A 19985-nucleotide genomic window follows, 5' to 3' on the forward strand; every position below is an offset into this window, starting at 1 on the left:
CTCTTATGCATTATTTCTCATTAGCTCAACTGGGAATTAAAAAACGTACATTTAAAAATATATAGGAAAACATATGATTTAATACAATACACACAAAATTCTTCACATTGTTTTATTCAATTTCCATCTGGTGTGTACAGTACTTTAAGAATTTGTAATAGCACCCAATGGCACTTTAAGACAAGAGTGGTATAATCTTATAAATAGTAACATTATTGGTATAATTATCAAATCTTTCACAGAAAACAAAGATATTCCAAAATCAAGCTACCAAACTCAAACATTTTCCATTTGAAGAAAGCAGTTCATCTGTAGACTACACACTCTCCAGTCTTAACTACATTACATAAAATGCGACAAAAAAATTAAATTACACTAATATTCGGATTTGATGGAAAACAGTCCGTTTTTATACACCTCCAGTCCTCTGATGTATACACACAAACAAAACGTTTAACATATTTATTTACTAATATGAACAGATGTGGGTACCTCAGTGTTGACATGCTTTCAACATTGTTATGCATCCACTTGTGTGTATGAATGCAAACTTTCCCATGCATGTGTTAGACATTACACATTATTAGTTACTAATTATTAGTGTTTATATATGGCACAACTCTTTCAGTGCAATAAAAAGTAACAAACACTGAACGATAAGTAACCTGACTTTCTATTTCATGAACTGAAAGGTCAAAATTGTGAAGTAAATCAAAGCAGCATACACAGAAAATAAACTGAATGCACTTTAAGTACTTTGAATCAATGTAAACATGAGCAGCTCAAGTATTATTGAATTTATGTGCTCTTTACATAAACTGATGAATGCTCAATGAACTGGTCCAATGTTCAGAATGAAGAATGCATGGATTCAAGAACAAGCGGTCATGATTTCAATGCAGGTTTTAGGCACTAGGTGGCGCACTTGCAATTTGTCTGACGCTGCAGACACAATATGTCCATTACGAGTTCAAAGCAGGGTCCAAGTGTTTTAAAGCCCCTCCCACCAGGTGTAAGCTCCCCGTGATGAGGACGTGTATGTTCACAGCTTCTCGTAACGGTGCGGCTTTCGCGTTTATGCTCGGTTTGACGGGTATGATGCATTTGTTCGGGTCTGACAGAACCGAGTCCCTTCCCTGACTGATCCACTGCAGGGCGCTGAGGATGCAGGGAAACACCAGTGTGTCGCTGTGCCTTTCTGCCACTAAAGGCAAACCGGCCCCGATCAGCAGCTCCGCCTCTGGCTTCTCCTCCAGGCCATTCATAACGCGCCAGCTCTGCTGGTTGTCCAGGCAACGTGTGAGCATGTTCTCCACAGAAACGTTGAAGTTCTGTTGATCTGAAGGACAGAGTATGTTAGTAAAATACACTGCACTTTCCACACTGGCACAGAAATGACTTTGTAAAGCTAACTGAAATGAAACCTCTCAAATGACTGATTTGATATATTAATGGCCACTTACAAACAGCACGACAGACTAAAACTCACAAGTTGATTCTAATGGTCTGATGTTGACATTTTGCCAAGTAAATAACTCAATACTCTAAAAAGCAAGAAGCTAAAATAAAATACAAATATTGGGAAAAAAGTACACCTAAATTAGACCGAAATATAATAATACTTTTCTATGGAAGCTCGTTTCTAGTGCTGGGTGGTATGACCAAAAATGTATATCACGGTATTTTTCAAAATTATATCGGTTTCACGGTATATGATGGTATTTTTCTCCCCTATGCATGACCAGGTGCTGTTAACCACATTTTCTACTGATTGAGAGAGGAAATACTGCAGTAGATTGACTAGAATGAAGAACATGCATCCCGTTTTTTTTCTTTATTTAGCAAAAAGCACATTTAGTTTTTATTTTGATTGTATATAAATAAAAGTAGACTCTTTAAGCTTTGAAAAGACATATTTCATGTCTGAGTGAGTATTTTAAGTTGTTTTACACTGTCATGGGGAAAAATGCAGCAGACCACATGGGCGCGTTCGTCGGGTTCAGAGGGTTAAAATCACAATTCTGTTAATTAAAACTGCACTGTGTAAATTTTAGTGGCATAGCGGTGAGATTGCGAACTGCAACTTTGACACAGGACAAAGATGTCGTCGTCTGAGACAGCAGAGAGTTAGCGCTCATAGAGCAGTTTGTCCATATTGCATTTCTGTTAATAGATCCTAAAATATTATAAATATTGCACACTGCACCTTTAAAGTCGCAATTCTGAGAATTAAAGTCGCAATTCTGACTTCTCACAGTTGTATGTTTATAATACAATAAAATAATACAAAATAAAATGTATATAAAGTTTATTATTATTTCATAAATCTTTTTTAGAATATATTATATATTAAATAATATATTATAATATTAATAAAATCTTCAATATCATTGCAATGCATTATGGGATTGCCTGATTGTGCTGCACATTTTGGGCTTTAAAAAGGCATGCTTTTTGATCCTCACTATTTGAATTAGGAATTAAAAAATCATGCCTAAAATGTTGCCTAGGTAGACAGCATACTTGAATTTAAAAGAGTGCTTAAGCTGTGGTGGTTAAAACACACAAACACAGTTCTTTAAGCGGTCCTGATTAAAGGTCCTAAATGGTTCTGATCTAATTATAACATTTATAGTAATCACCTGTCTTTCTGATTGACTAGATCAGGGGTGTCCAATCCCACTACTGGAGGGCCATTGTCCTGTATAGTTCAGCTCCAACCACAATTAAACACACCTGAACCAGATACTAGGCACACTAAAAACTTCCAAGGGCCAGTTGGAGCCAAACTCTGCAGGACAGTGGCTCTCCCGGACCGAGTTTGGACACCCCTAAACTAGATCTCATATCATCTTCTGTCTCTGGATCTCTTACACAGGTCTGTGGCTGGAAGCATCTCTTACCTGCATTACAGGTCGCTATGGCCTCTGTGATGTTCGGACAGAACACGGCAAAGTCGAAATGACAGGGCTAAAACACACAGCATCCAAAAATGAGTCTCTGGGATACTTTAGAAGAGAAACATGATTACAAGGCATGAACTGATAACTCACCGTGAGCAGTTTGAGCATGGCAGCACAGTCTCTCTCTCCTGTAGCGTTGAATAAGAGAACCCTCACCACCGAACCCCTACAAACACACACAGCATTAAACACCAGCACATTTACCAACTATCTGCGGATATGCAACGTTTAAGAACCACTGCATGGCTGACTGTAGGTCAGTGTTATTTTAGTATAATTTATATACTATCATAGCATTAAGAATGTGTAATTTTGTTGTTTCTGTCACTTTTATTTGTTTAACGATAACACCACTGCTGTAGGTTCTTTGTTCTACTGCATGTGTAAAGATTTCAGTCTTGAAGCCATCAATCATAAAAGGTATTTTAATAAAATGCAAATAAAAAAGTAAGGCCTTCTGACCCTGCATTTCTCTCATGTTGTGTTGCGATCTCATTAAACCAGCGGACACAGGCCAGCATGCTGCGTGTGGTGTGAGCTCCGTCCAGGAAATACGTCACAGGGCCGTGTTTTAGAGTCTGATTTCGCCCAGGCCACTCGGTCTCTGCAAGACCTGTCAAAACATAATTTATATTGTATATTGAATACAATTTCTAGATGCACTCAGACCTTTCCATTTAGTAGGGGTGTTGAAATTAATCGATGAAGAATTGTCCACGTCCGCATCGCGATACGTCGATGCAGGAATAGACCATAATCGTCATTTTTCAGACATTATTCGTCACATACACGGTAGTGTAAAATGGCGAAGGGAGCCAAAACACAAAAGCGAGTATTAAAAAAAAATGCAACCACTATTTTAACATTTACAGCATGTTCCCGTGTGTGTTTGTGTGCAGGTTGCATGCGTGTTTTCTGACTAGTATTCATTGACAAAAATGTGGACATGTGCAGTAATATTGAAAATTGAGTATGCAAAGAATTGTGATGTATCGTGATATCGAATCGTTGACATGATAATGGTAATCGAATTGAATCGTGAGACCAGTGACGATTCACCCCCTAGCAATTAGTAATTTTGTAACATTGTAGTTAAATATCTGAAGTATATTTGTTTGGTGTTTCAGAAAGTTTGAAACAGCTTGCCAAAGCAAACTTTCCAGAAAAGGCTGTCTTTTTTGGCTGTCATCTTCGGTTTCTTTTTTTCAGTCAGTTGAGGTCAGACACAAGTAAAAACATGAACACACTGAAGAGCTGCTTTATAGTAAAAACTGAAGCTCTATTTAAAAGTGACACTGATACCGTCTTATCATGTTTAATACTGCACAGCGGCATGCTTTAAAGGTGCACTGTGTAACATTTTTTTTTGTAAAATATCCAAAAACCACTAGGCCAGTGTTATATATTTTGTTCAGATGAGTACTTAAAAATATTCCCCAATTGTTTTCAACTATTTGTAAATCGTTAGAAAATTGCTATTTTAACCAAGGAACCAGGACGTGTGAAGGAGTCGCCTGTCAATTGTGCATTACCCTCCTGTTCCGGTTTGATTTTGCAGAAACGCTTTACTCTTACTGCAGTGTGCAACAAGTGTCATAGCAGCCGCGGAGCAAACACACAGAGTAACGTCATAACGTCATTATCAACACATTCAGATGTATCTAATATAATAAACAGAGCTGCGTTACCTCAAAAGCAGAAGTGGCGCAGACGACTGTCATAATAAAAGTCCTGCTGCTCGTGAGGCGTGTGTTGCGTTAATCTTATTAACAATCACAACACTCGTTCCTGCTCTGCTTCATACTACAGTAACGTTAATAATCACATCCATGAACATGATTTCTTTTCCACCGGCTGTGGTGAAGATGTCCCAAGATTCTGCGCTCAAGCGTGGCGTCATCAAACTACGCCTTTGTTTTGAATACAGGGTACCCCCAGGATCCTCCAAATGAAATTCAAGGCTTTTTAAGGCCTTTTTAATGCCATTTTAAATGAAATTCAATGCCAACTTCGTACCCATTCTGACAGAAGTATGAGGGGAAAATGTCAAATCTGTATAAATTTTGAACCCTAGAAAATAATTATGTACAAGTAGGCTACTTGAATTAAATACAACATTTTATTTAAATTATCAGTTATATTTAATACATACACAACAGCGTAACACATTTGATTTGTAATAAACAAATAGATTTGATCTTGGTGTTGAACACTACAGCCTTCGCAGCTCTGCTGCCTTGGTTGCAATTTTTTCGCCCAGGCTCTCAAGTTCTGTCAACTTCTGCTTGTAGCTTCTTCTCAACGCGTTTGACTTTGACTAGGAGGACGTCCCAGGGTTAGGAAGCTTTTTGGTGCTAACAGCCTCAACATACTTCATCATGTCTGGCCAGATGACAAGGGCGATGACCACAAAAAGGCAAAGCGAAGATTTTGGACTTTGTGAGATTACAGAAATCCTCCCTTCTTGCTGGCACATTGTGAAAAATTGTATGCAGAGCTCTTAGGAACTTCTCCATATGCCAGTCGGTGAATCTACATTTGACAGCATTATGGAGAGTATGCAGGCCACAACTCCCCACCACTGCCAGCTGAGCACCCCCAAAATGCTCTGCATGCTCCTGCTGCAACATCTCAAAAAAACGCCAATTAACATTGGGTCCATCCATAGACACAGAGACCATCTTCCTCAAGTCAAGGTCACATACACACTCCTAAAAGACATGAAAAGCACATTTTAAACAAAGACATTATATAGCCTACATAATAGCTAGTGTGATGGAGGTTGGGGCCTCAAGGTTAAAGGGTTCTGTCTGAGTGGTGAGATACAGGTTCAGACATGCAAACTCACAACTGGTGAAAATGGTGACATGTTTACGAAGTAATTTGTTGTAGGGGGGTCTGGGGAATTATCCCCCATGAGACAATTTTTATGATTTAAACATGTAAATGAAGCATTCTGGTGCTTTCTGGCAAGAAAACATTGTGCTTCAAGATATTTCCTTCAAGTAAAAAAATAAACAATAAAACCAATAATTAAAATTTTTTGATATCCTATTAATTAAGTTGGGGCCTATCAAGTACAGTACATAACAAGAAAAAAATCTCTCACTGTAAAGTAAACCATAAGGAACCCCAGATGGTACATCATTCTAATATTAAAGGTTAAAAAATATTTATTTGTAAGCTACTTCCATTTAATCACACATAAGGAAGTTTTTATAATAATGTTACAATACATTTTTAATGACATAATATTTCTACTTTTTAAATAATGTCTGTCATAAATAAATCAAATTTATTTTGAAGCAATATTCTTCAGACTGTCAATCCTTCAAGACTGTTCAATGTAACATTTGCAATCGTGATATTATAGAACAGCTCACTTGCTCGTGTTATGTTACTTTACTATATCATATATTATTTATAAATTAAAAAAACTCAACATTTTTAAAATTCATAATAAAAACTTACTTTGAAATGTTTGAGCAAGTCCACCGCCGTTGCATGCCCCATGAACTGCGAGCCGAAGTATCGTGACTGGACGTGGTCTTCCACCCAGTAGCGAATATGAAGGTCCAACTGTTTACTTTTCGTCATCTTATTGAGTCGGCCACGGGTCCCACACACGAGCACACCGACGGGCACGGGTCCGGTTCACCGGGAGCCGCTTTAAACCCCGTGAGGTGAAGCACGAGCAGCGCGAGGCTCACAGCGCGAGCGGGCTGCGGCATTCTCACCCGCAACAACAAAAAATAATTTAAAAAAAGTAACCATAGTAACGGGTGCACGAGCTTTCGCGCTTACTGCTATGACGTTGAGCGCGATGTGCACTCAACATTACGCTGCATGAATTTTTAATTATCCCACACTAGTAACAGTTCATTTTGTTACGGTATGAACTTAATCCTAGGAAGAGTTAAAAAAATAAAATAAAAAATAAGACCTTTGTAACGAAATCCAAGACTTTGTATACCAAATTCAAGGCTATTAAGGCCTTAATTTTAGATTATCAAATTTAAGACTTTTTCAATGCTTTTAAGACCCCGCGGGTACCCTGGGGCGACCTCAAGTGGACGGAAAAGTTACATAGTGCACCTTTAAAGTAATCTATTGTATAAAGTACTACATACATAAATGTGACCTGACTGGAGAGCCCAATTGCAGAGCTTGTGGAAATGTATCCACATTGCTATAATCAGATGCTTTCTTTACTGCCTTTTCCTCACCGCTGTCAATTTTGTTGTGTTTATTTTGTTACTGAAAGGAAAGCATGTAGCACATATTTACATATTCATCTAAACGCAACTCTCAGCAGTGTGGACGGTGTCTGGATGTTTGCTAACTGTACACCCCTGCGAATGTATTTCAAACTTCTTTTTACCCCTAAGCAAAGAAAGTAAAGTAAAGGCTCGAGAAGCAGCTTCCTATGTAGACAATACACATCAATGCTTACTATGTTTTGGATTAGGTTGTATTGTGTGTTTTTACAGACCTTTGATCATTGCAGGACTAGGCTGGAACACAGGAGCTGGACTCACACCACTGAACTCTACTAGAGATGACGACGCAGGATCTGAGGAATAAACAGTTGATTAAAGACACAATGAAAGAGATGTGAACTAATCCAGAGACAGAAACACACACCTGTGAGGAAGTGTTTCTGCAGCCAGGTGTGTGAGAGCTGGAGAGCCAGAGAAGCGTTACTGCGCTGATGGTGACCAGCTAAACCCAACCTGAGTGAGCCCTCGCCCTCGCTCTCATACTCCTCCAGATCAGGACACACAGACAACGGACACTGAGAGAGAAAAACAGAGAACAATGTCAGCAAATGAACTGCATTTTGAATTGTTTATCTGCAGTATGTTCGTATTTCTTACCCCGATTTCTTCTGCTCTCTCTTGAAGCACCTTCATCGGGCCATCAGGCTGTTTGACTGTGAATGCAGGAACCCCCGGCTGCAATAAACACACATTCACTGAATACCTTCAAACACACTCAGTTTTTATAGCCACAACACACAAATATTCACCTTAAAAATCCCTCCTTTTTGCCAGGCAATTTTCTCAATGCTGTCTCCCAGTATGCTGGTGTGATCTATGCCCAAAGAGGAGATCCCACACACCCAGGGATGGCTAGGAAACACAAGAGACATTTCAATAAATTAAATCTTTAAAATGAAGCGAGTCATTTATTGTAAGGATTTAAAGTGCCCTTATTATGCTATTTTAAAGGTTTCTAATTTTGTTTAGGAGGCTCCTACAATAGGTTTACATAGATCCAAGATCAAAAATTTCATTTTCTCATAATATGCATTGCAGAATCAACTCTTTTCTCAATGTCTCAAACGATTCGATAAAGGATTCAGTCTCTTTAAAATGCTCCTTTCCGAGAGCCTGCTCTGCTCTGATTGGTCAGACAGCCCAGTCTGTTGTGATCGGTCTACTCTGCTCTGATTGGTCAGACAGCCCAGTCTGTTGTGATCGGTCTACTCTGCTCTGATTGGTCAGATGGCTCAGTCTGTTGTGATCGGTCTACTCTGATTGGTCAGATGGCTCAGTCTGTTGTGATTGGTCTACTCTGCTTTGATTGGTCAGATGGCCCAGTCAGCACGCGCTTACAGCACATGTCCGAAAATTAACATCCATTACCATATCTAAATTTCAGCTCCAGAGGCTTCTCTGATACACAGTGATATGAACAGTAACGATGGCATAATTTTTACCGTATTGATTTAAGTCCGAGTCCTCATCTTTTGGAAGAGTATGCAAAGTGGATTTGCTTGGGCAGCAGAAAACAGCACCTCCTCTACATGTCGACAACACGAACCAAACTCTTCCAGGCCTCAGCTACAACTACAGTGTTTGAGGGTCAAAGTAGATGTTCGCAAGAAGCCAGTGAGACTGGAATTACTGAAGACTCGTTTCAAGAAGTTTAGAATCAGTTCTTTCTTTTAGGAGACAATAACTTTATTTGTGGTGCACTTGATCTGTGATTATCGGTTTGATATGGATAATGAGGAAACCCTAAAATTATGAAGAATGCAGATCAATGATTGGTTGATTTGAGAGAAACGTCATGCTTAAACTATGAAGCCAGACGAATGGAGATGAAATGGCTGAAACTAGGCTAACGCAGCACAAAGAGAGAATTAGACAGGCTACACTGAAGCAGATTAGAGAGACTAGAAAACAGTGCTCTGGTACCATATAATATTGGTGCAGTCATACGCACCACCGATCCCCACCTCAATGACAGCCAAATCAACCTGAGCAAGAGACGGAGAAATAGAGGATTTAGCTCAATTAATAATCAGCATCTATAATAAAAGGACAACTGTCATGATCTTTGAGACAGAATATTAAACTTTGGCATTGCTGTTAAAAGAGTGCTAAAAATTATCACTATCAAATGCCAGAGCTGTGATCTCTAAATATGTGGTAAAATATATAAATATACAAGTAATACTGATCAACAATATTCCTCACCTTCTCCTGCAGAAAGACGTGGAAGGCCAAAATTGTGAGAAAGCGAAAATAAGCAGGCATGCTGCCGCCATTTGCATCCTGAAAGATCAAACACAACTGTTATGACACAAAGTCCTTTGCACTTTTAGATATCACTCATATTATTGCTGTGCTTTGCCATCTATGAAGGATACAGTGATGTGAATGTTCAAAGATGTATTTTAGGTTCAAGTGTCTAAACAAACGGCACTGTTTTCTTCCTCACATGATTGACATGCTGTTGCGATTATGCAATTACACGACCAAGCGCCTCACATTTACACTTAACACAATTAACAGACACAAACCCAGAGGAACAGTCAACAGGAAACACACAATCCTTTCATAGGAATTACAGCATTAATGCTCAACATGTAGAGAAAAACCAACCGGATCATTGTATAAAGCTACTACGAAGTTCAAAAACGCACATGTTATTTTTTTTCAGAGAGAAAAGGCTCATACAATTGCACATTTTAACTCACAGTAGTGGATAAATCAATGCAAAGGGCTCATGTTCTATTATTTTGTATAATTTCTTGCACCAAAAGTGTTCATAACGCTATTATTCATGGCCATTTCCCACCCTCTCTCTGAGACAGAACCAACAGGCTCTTTTCACAACTGCACTTCTAATATTCATTTATGCAAATGCAAATATTTATACATGCAAATACCAATATGCAAACACAAACTGTGATTGGCTAATCTTCACCTATCAACATATTTCACACTGTCATCATATGTTAATGTGTTTGTGTCATAACCATGATGATTTTTTGACTAAGCCGTTTTTACCGTTAATTGAACCATTTGTTTTCATAAATGATCTGATGTATAAATGTAAACTGTGTACTTGGGATAGAGTTTGAGCTTGAGTTGTGAAAGTCTCCATTGCATAATGACTTTTATTTTAAAAGAGCGAGAAAAATAACATCCGGCTCACCTTTGTCTCCTCCAGTCGCCCGTACACCTGCCAGAAGTATTTGGTGAAAAGCTCTTTTCCTATTGGCTGCCCGTTGATTCTGATTCGCTCTCTCACTTGCACCAAATGAGGTGAACTAAAAATCAAGAAGACAGAAACTGATATAAGATAAAGCAGTAAATGTAACGACTTTACTACAGTGTTTGTTTAAGCCCTGTAAAAACCTCTGAAGTCTTACTGTGAGCAATGGTCAATGATTATGTAAATCATTAAGCTTGAGATAAAGTTCAACTAAACGAAACTCAGGAAAGATTGATTACATCATTTACATGGTAATACTGACGCAACACGGCTTTACTATTTACTCTGAGAGCTGGTTTATTTAGGAGGTCAGATCAAGCAAAGTTCAGCATGAACTTATATGTATGCGCATGCATGAATGAACAGAACCCTACCACTCCCACAATCACTACAGAATGACTAAACACACTTTCTCTCCAAACACTGAATTATTTTGACTGGTTATAATACCTGTAGAATCCAGTGCGGAAGCCATAGTTTCTCAAAATCTGTTCTGTAAAGGCACATGTTGAACCCTAAAAGGAAAAAAAAAAACTATTTCAGCATTTCATTGAACTTTTGTAACTTCATTCAGTGATTAATTCCCCAGTGATCTGATTTACCTTTCCTTTTGTTCCAGTTACATGAATAATATTGAGACGATCAAGTTCTTCTACCTGAACACACACAGAACACATCACTTGAATGGTTACTTACAAAATAAAATACAGATTTGAACATGTCTCGGCAAGTCAAGAGTAGGAAGAACTTGGTTTAATGATGCAAAGCAGAGTTGAGTTTTTTTATTTGCTGATATGCCATAACAGTTAGGCATATTTATAATTGGCTTTATTGTTTTTATTTTAAATTACATGCATAGCATGAAGCCGTTTTTGCACTGTTATATCAGACTCAACAATCATTTAAGAATTGTTTCTTTTGTTTCGTGTCCGTTAAAGCTGCTGTCCGTAACTTTTTTTGTGTTCAAAATTTACAAAAATGATATGAGAATGTACAACATGAATCCATTGTTTTTGTCTTACCCTGCTCATTATGGTACACTAATAATAAGTGTTTATATTGGGACTATTTCTGACCGGTCTGGTAGGAACCATAGAAGCCATAGACATAAACAGAGAGAAGTAGCTCCGGCTGCAATGTTCTTCCGCCAGACGCATGCAGTTCTGTTTATTAACCGCTAGAGCGCAAAATGTTACGGACTGCAGCTTTAAGTTGCAAATATAAAGAGACAAAAATTTAAGAAAATGAAGCACCTTTCATGTATAAAGTTTTTAATTCACTGTATTATTATCCACAAATTGGCTTTAACACTGTTATCTACTATACAAAAGCGAATGCAACGTAATACACTGAAATTTAATTAATAATTTATACAATATTGACTTAATTCACACAAAAAAAGAGTGAAAACAGAATTTGCATATCCACTTAAGATGTTAAACACATTTGTTAATCGGCTGAGGAGGAGTGGTTATTTGCCTAAACTGATACCAAAAAGGGCAAATAACAGCTGATCTATTTGCATAAATAGTGATCTACCATTTGCGTTAATACAGTTATCGTGATATAAAACGATTCATACTGTGATAAAAGGATTTGGGTCATGCCGAGTATTTTCGTGTAGTGTAGCTGTGGTACCTTGAGTCCTGCCCGCTGGAGAAAGCCTCTCATGGCCTGCAGCTGGAGCTGAGGATGACCTCTCTCTCTCTTCACCTGCTCCAGAGCGCTGGCGTTGGTCTGGAGTGTGTTGAGGGTGCACACCGCATCCTGGAAGACATTCATAATAACGCTACAGCTGGATCTCAAAGAGTTCATGCCATCTCAGCGCCTCAAACGCAGACCCATGGAGCAGGACCCCAGCACTCTGAAGATTGTGAACATTTTATGTTTACATCAAATCCAGATTTCTGACTCGCAATACATGCGCTGGAAGTAAATTCAGAGAACAGCTAGATATCCATGTTCTAGTCTCTACAAACGGAGGCTTTACTGTGGCTTGACTCACAACACTGACTGAACTTCTGAACTCGACTTTCATAATGTTTAGTCAATGTTTAGCCAGAATATGTGGTGTATGTACGACAATCATATTACAACTGACTAATGAAAACTCAATGTTTTGGTTGGTGAAAGGGATCAGATGAATATGAGCAACTGGCACATATAATCACATATTATGATAACATATATATATATATATATAAAAAATACACACACATACACAGGATGTCCAATTGATTAATCGCATTTAACATAAGTTTGTGTTTATATTAGTGCTGGGGAAAAATTAATCGTGATGAATCGCATCCAAAATAAAAGTTTGTTTCCATAATATATATGTGTGTGTGTGTGTACTGTGTATAATTATTATAATGTGTATATATAAATACACACACATGCATGTATTTTTTAAGATTTTTTTTATTTTTTTGTATAAAATATATATACATACATATACATATATATATATAAATAATAATTTATATTATATATAAATAATTTATATATATATATATATATATATATATATATATATATATATATATATATATATATATGAATTTATACAGTATATACATGCAAATATTTCTGAAATATATATATACACACATGCATGTGTGTGCATTTATATATACATAATAATTATACACACGTAAGTACACACACACACATATATTATGTAAACACAAAGATTTATTTTGAATGCGATTAATCACAATTAATTTTTCCCCAGCACTAGTTTAAATAAAAAGTGAATGTGTGCGCATGTATATGTATATACATATATATATATGTGTGTGTGTGTGTGTGTGTGTGTGTGTGTGTGTGTGTGTGTGTGTATTTATTATATAAACACATTATATAAAAACAAACATTAGTTAGATGTGATTGATTGTGACAGCACTAATGTGTATATATTCATTTATTCCTTACATTTTTCCACCTTATTTAACTACTACTGTTATATAATATTATATTTTATTATAAATAATAATATTATTTGTATTTTATTCATTGATCTATATAGACCAATGATTGTTATGTCAATATTACAAATGCAAACAATTATGCCAATAAAGCTTTGTTGACACTGACTAATAATAATCAGATTTGCCATTTGCGGTCTACTGTTTTAGACATCTAATTCTTTAATAAACCTAAATAACACATCTAGCTCAATTATGGATGAAATGAGATCTTTTCTTCACACACACACACATGTATTTAATCCTCAGTTATGGCTGCCTGCCTGCACACTGGGCACATGGCCTGAATGAAAGTATGCAGAATTTATGGCAAGCTATTAATACAAGCAAGATATTGCTTAAACTAACTAACTTGAATTCTAATATTGCTGCTAGTACCTTTAAGTTACTAGTAAATACTCCAATGAAAGTATGAATTACATATTAGTAACAACTCACTTTCTATCATCTAAATAGTAACAAGTTTCTACTTATTTGCTACTGGTAACTGAACTTGCACTTCGTAACCAACGTTACTAAGGAAGTCACTAGAAGCAAAGAAACAAGTATCTCATAAATAAGTACTAATAACACTATACATACATACCGGTAACTTACATACATAAAACACAATAACAATAGAGAGTAATTTATTATGAATAAATGTTATACGGCTTGCCATAAGTGCTCACCACGCGCACATTACGCGGAGACGGGAGACAAAACTTTGCCGCTCTTGGATTTTAAAAACTAACGGCTGATGTAACAACTGTCACGGGTGAATCATCCGCGTGCGCTGGATTTACAGAATTGTTTTTATTAACTAAACCCAAAGTCCAAGCAAAAGTGCACAAACTTACTATTTACTTTAAGTAATTTCCATAGATATGTATAACAAGGGAATTCGAAAGCTGTACCTGATAGTCCATTCTTCGGAACCGCGGAGCAGCTTTGGTGCTGGAGAACCTCAATGACAGTTCGGTAATGGAGCTGGTCCAGTGTCGGTTACGCGCCGAGACTTCGGTAAACGCGCGTAAACGCTCCAGCACGCGGAACAGGCGCATCGTGGTGACCGGAGTGCAGGAAGCAGCACCAAATTTGGGGAGTTTTCCTGTCAATAGCGTCACACCACGCCTCCCTTCTGCTCACCATACAGATTTCACTACTGTGTTTTGTTATTGCCAGTGCGAATCACAACAATTTGGTGCAATCGGATAAAAAGAGAAGACTTAAATGATGATTTGTGATTCGAGGAAGGCGGTTTACAAAGGCAAGAGGCTGTAAAAGCGGACAGTTGAATCAGCACAACATTTCCAGTTCGCTGTCGATTAAAACCACAGCAGACATCCTGTTTTAACCAGGTTGCGTGTTAATAATCTCAAAGAAACATGTCGCGCTGCACAGCTGCATATTAAATAGCTGGATTTCTCTGGTTTGCCATCTAATGTTCCTGAAACGCTTCTCACGTGTCAGCTGTCTTCTAGTGCAGAGCCAGCGCGCATATCGTACTGCGCATGCGCACTCTCACATATAACACGGTGCCGCCGCCTACTGGACATGCTGCATAAAAACAGTCTATGATAAAAACGCATCATAAATCAGCTCAGATTTATGGGTTGATTGAGCTTTATAGTTTTTTTATTTTTATTTTTTACATTATTATATTTCACATTGTCTAGAAGAACATTTATCTACGTAACTGTTTCATTACATGTTTTAAATTTAATTTATTAATTAAAAAAATATATATATATATATATTTTTGTGACATAGAAAGTTAATCAAATTAACATTTATGCTAATTAAATATCCACAATCAGGAAGCAAAGTGTAAAACAAGGGCTGTACTTCTGGAGATCGAGTTGTACTTCGAGTTCCTGCAGAATATAAGTCTAATTCTGATCAAATATTAAAATATATAAATGGCCAGTAGATGTCGTCAAAAGACAGTGGATGAGTCTGTGATGAATATGAATCAAGCTTGAAGACCCACATTATCGTTGACTGTCCTATTAACCACATACATGATTTATTTCTAAAGATTCAAATGTTTTTTAAAAATGTAACTTTATTAAATTATTTCAGAAAAGCTTTATGACGTTTCTAATAAGGTGGGTTGATAAGCTATTGATTCCTCAGAAGGTAACATGGAGTAAAATGACCCCCTCACCCAAACCCCACCAGCATTTTTGGTGACCATATGACACAAAATCTCATCTCAGCACTTTTGATTAATTTTGTCATTTCATCTGAACGTCAAAATTTGTGCAATTTACTCAGCCGAAACAGTTTTGAGGTTCATTGATCAAATTTTGTGTCTAGTGATACATGACATTGTATTATGTTGAATATCAAATATTTTTGTTTTTATTTGTTAATAAGGGATTTGTGGACATGTTAATGTTTTTAGATTTGTGGAGTAAAACCCAAAGTTTCTATTTTGAAGTAAAAAGTTAAAATTAGACCCTTGGTATAAGATGCCCCATAAGTTAATATTCATATGCATTTACTGTACATAGAATAATTCCACCCTTCAGATAAATTTAGCTTTATCTGTCTTTGGGTATTCAATTACCCAACTAAATTGTAAAAATGTAATTTGAAATAGAATAGTTGATTTAGTATTTTACATTGACTCTTTAAAAAATATATTAATACACTGTAAAAAGTGATCAGTTGACTTAACCCATTGCCTTAAAATGATAAAGTAAATAAACCTCATGCATAACTGAAATGTGGAATATGTCAAGTTTACATAACTTATTTTTTTTCAATTCCGCATGAAGTTTAATACTTAACTTCATGTCATGCAATGGCTCGTTGTTGATCACGGCTTTAATAACCTCTCCAAACCTGAAGGTTCTGACCAGATGCATCGAATGAAAGTATGATTAGTTAATAATTTTAAGGCAGTGGGTTTCCTCACTTTTTAAAAGTTAAGTCAATCACTTTTTACAGTGTAAGAATTGAAAAGTCATTTAGCCTATATTTATCCAGGTAGGGGGCCAACTTATCCCTGTTTATATTTTACATTTTGTTCAAAAACAACTAAATTAGCAAATGTTATTTCCTAAAATAACACATTGGCCGATGCATCATCATCTTGCACATGCTTAAGCTTCTGGAAAGTATTCACAGCACTTCACTTTTTCCACATTTTGTTATGATACAGTCTTATTCCATATTAAATTAATTATTTTCTTCCTCAATTGTACAAACAATACCCCATAATGTCAACGGGAAAGAAGTTTGTTTGAAATCTTTGCAACTTTATTAAAAATAAAAAATGAAAAAAAAATCACATGTACATTAGTATTCACAGCCTTTGCTCGATACTTTGTTGAAGCACCTTTTGCACCAATTACAGCCTCATGTCTTGTTGAGTATGATGCTAAAGTCCTGGCACACCTATTTTTGGGTAGTTTCTCCCATTCTTCTTTGCAGGACCTCTCAAGCTCCATCAGGTTGGATGGGGAGCATTGGCGCACAGCCATTTTCAGATCTCTTCAGAGATTTTCAATCGGGTTCAAGTCTGGGCTCTGGCTGGGCCACTCAAGGACATTCACAGAGTTGTCCCGTAGCCACTCTTTTGTTATCTTGGCTGTGCGCTTATGGTTGTTATCCTGTTGGAAGAGGAATCTTCGCCCTAGTCTGAGGTACAGGTTTTCATCAAGGATGTCTCTGTACATTGCTGCATTCATCTTTCCCTCGATCCTGACTTGTCTCCCAGTTCCTGCCCCTGAAAAACACCCCCACAGCATGATGCTGCCACCGTGCTTCACTGTTGGGATGGTTTTGGCCAGGTGATGAGCGGTGCCTAGTTTCCTCCAGACATGACGATTGCCATTCAGGTCAAAGAGTTCAATCTTTGTTTCATCAGACCAAAGAATTTTGCTTCTTGTGGTCTGAGAGTCCTTCAGGTGCCTTTTGGCAAACTCCAGATGGGCTGTCATGTGCCGTCTGGCCACTCTACCATACAGGCCTGATTGATGGAGAGCTGCAGAGATGGTTGTTCTTCTGGAAGGTTCTCCTCTCTCCACAGAGAAAAGCTGGAGCTCTGTCAGAGTGACCATCGGGTTCTTGGTCACCTCCCTGACTAAGGCTCTTCTCCCCCGATCGTTCAGTTTGGCCGGGCAGCTCTAGGAAGAGTCCTGGTGGTTCCAAACTTCCTCCATATACGGATGATGGGGGCCACTGTGCTCATTGGGACCTTCAATGCTGCAGAGATGTTTCTGTACCCTTCCCCAGATCTGTGCCTCGATACTATCCTGTCCCAGAGGTCTACTGACAATTCCATGGACTTCATGGCTTGGTTCGTGTTCTGACATGCGCTGTTAACTGTGGGACCTTATATAGACAGGTGTGTGCCTTTCCAAATCATGTCCAATCAACTGAATTTACCACAGATGGACTTCAATTAAGTTGTAGAAACATATCAAGGATGATCAGTGGAAACAGGATGCACCTGAGCTCAATTTTAGTGTCATGGCAAAGGCTGTGAATATATGTACATGTGATGTTTTTAATTTTAATTTTTAATACATTTCCAAAGATTTCAAACAAACTTCTTTCACGTTGCCATTATGTGGTATTGTTTGTAGAATTGAGGGAAAAAATAATGAATTTAATCCATTTTGGAATAAGGCTGTAAAAAAACGAAATGTGGAAAAAAGGAAGTGCTGTGGATACTTCCCGGATGCACTGTATTTAAATATGTTATAGTTTAAAAGTAAATCCACATTGTTCTTACCCTGTAAAAAAAAAGATAAATATGTAACTGTAATGTTGCCACATGCAGTTTCTGTAAAGCTGCTTTGAACCGATATATTGTGTAACATGCTATAAATGTGAATTGAATTTAATGTTTTTACATTGCTTTAACTCATCAAAATAAGTTAAGCATTAATGTAAGTTAAGTTTAAAGGACTTAAACATCCAAGTTTATAGGTAAAGTAGCCTATCTTCCCCCATGTTACCCTACATCAAAATATATGTGTGGTAAAACTTAGTGGGGTTCTTAGTATTGAGAGTGGCATAGTGGTCGACAGCTCAAGGCTGATAAATATAAGTTTCCTCCTGACTCCATCACAGAGGTCTACCACACTCACTCCCTCATGTACTGTGACCCATGGGTTAATAGAGCAGACGTGCGTTTGCTTACATCCCATTATCAGTGCAGGACAGTGAAGGTGAAATTCCTGAGAAAAGCCACAGGAGATGATCAAAGTAACTACTAACATCTCCGTATTAGAGTTGTCCAACCATGTGATGACATTTAGTCCGGTGTCTTTTTGCTTCATTAGGCCTTGTGCTAAATCCATTCCCATGATGATATCCGTCGATTAGCCTACTGAAATGGAAAATATGTGGATCTCAGCCTTCTGGTTATCTTTTTGAAAGAGGCAATTTAAATAATGACCAGTCATTCTCCCGTTGATCTGCGTGCAAACACAGTTTATCTCAGCGAAACATGTGAGAAAAAACGATTACGACGAGACTAGATTTAAAGGATTTGGACAGAGAAGTGCAAGAAATGAGAATATTGTGTGCTACAGGGAATGTTTTCAGTACTTTTGCTAATGTTCTGACAAGATTTTCTCATGTAAACATTAGGTTACTCCTGTTGACGTTCGTTCAAAGTTAGCATGGTCTTTAATCATGCTCTCAAAACGTTAGCACAAAAACATACCGTTTGTGGAACGTTTTTTCCCCCTGAAACGTTAATAACACCTAAAAGGGAACAATCTCAAAACATTGGCTAACATCTGGCAAGGTTCTCTCAAAGTTATAAACAAACATTATTCCAGTATTGTCAATAGAAGTTATCTTCTCAAAACGTTAGCGCAAAAACGTTATTACATTGTTCATGGAACTTTTTTCTGAAACATTATTATCTTGAACGTTGTATAGCCTATATGTTTTTTCAGTTTCCTTACAAGCTGTTCACACATTGCAACAAAAGAGCAACCAAAAAAGATAATTCTTATATAAACATAAGCAAAACGTTGCATTATAATGCAAATTCAGGATTTTAGTAGGCCTAGCTACAAAACATTGAACTTTTCATTCAAAGTTGTTAAGTTTGTTTTATTTCTCATATCTTTTTAGATAACTGGTATCTCAGACAGGGTTGTTTAGTAGTTTGCCAGGTCCTTTTAGGTAAATGGAAAACATACGGTTGTTCCACATAAGCAAGTCACAGTTCTTCTCATGCAATGTGGAAGAAGAATGATCTTTCTGAAGAAGAAAAGCATGAAATGGACTAGCAAAAGGCACGAAAAGAACTAATATTTTGTGAAAACTGAATAGAGATGGTCAAACAGTCAAAAGATGTGCGAGTAATATAAACCACAGAAGAACCCAGTCAGATAAAGGCTTATAGAGTTGTGCAGGTATGACGTCCCTTTGTAGGCCAACCGGCAGTTAGCATTGCACTGGTTCCCCCGAGAAAAACCCAATAGGATTTTCCCATAGGCTTTTGGATTAATGTGAAAAACAAGCTCTTTAAATCAAGTTTATGATACTTACAATTTAGTCTATATATACT

At 37.3% G+C, this 19985-nt stretch overlaps 1 protein-coding gene across 1 annotated transcript; it reads right to left on the bottom strand.

Moving 5' to 3' along the window:
* Positions 1-62: 62 nt before the first annotated feature.
* Positions 63-14958, bottom strand: fpgs (folylpolyglutamate synthase). The gene is made up of 15 exons (XM_079835005.1): positions 14356-14958; positions 12111-12239; positions 11075-11128; positions 10923-10987; positions 10413-10527; positions 9449-9526; positions 9167-9228; positions 7993-8095; positions 7841-7918; positions 7608-7758; positions 7456-7536; positions 3426-3576; positions 3054-3129; positions 2904-2970; positions 63-1339 (listed from the first exon to the last, which is right to left on the bottom strand). The coding sequence occupies exons 1-15, from the start codon at positions 14500-14502 to the stop codon at positions 963-965; spliced, it is 1734 nt and encodes a 577-aa protein (XP_079691131.1). The 5' UTR covers positions 14503-14958; the 3' UTR covers positions 63-962.
* Between the last annotated feature and the right edge of the window lie 5027 nt (positions 14959-19985).

This window comes from Gobio gobio (assembly GCF_949357685.1).
Source record: "Gobio gobio genome assembly, chromosome: 14".
In the NCBI taxonomy this organism is placed as follows: domain Eukaryota; kingdom Metazoa; phylum Chordata; class Actinopteri; order Cypriniformes; family Gobionidae; genus Gobio; species Gobio gobio.

Excerpts from the sequence above, each read along its gene's own strand:
- fpgs (XM_079835005.1), bottom strand. The coding sequence starts at position 14,502 with ATGCGCCTGTTCCGCGTGCTGGAGCGTTTACGCGCGTTTACCGAAGTC. Across the intron at positions 10,528-10,922 it reads TTCCGCACTGGATTCTACAG|TTCACCTCATTTGGTGCAAG; the intron begins GTATTATAACCA and ends CTTGATTTTTAG. Across the intron at positions 7,759-7,840 it reads AGAGAGCAGAAGAAATCGGG|TGTCCGTTGTCTGTGTGTCC; the intron begins GTAAGAAATACG and ends TTTCTCTCTCAG.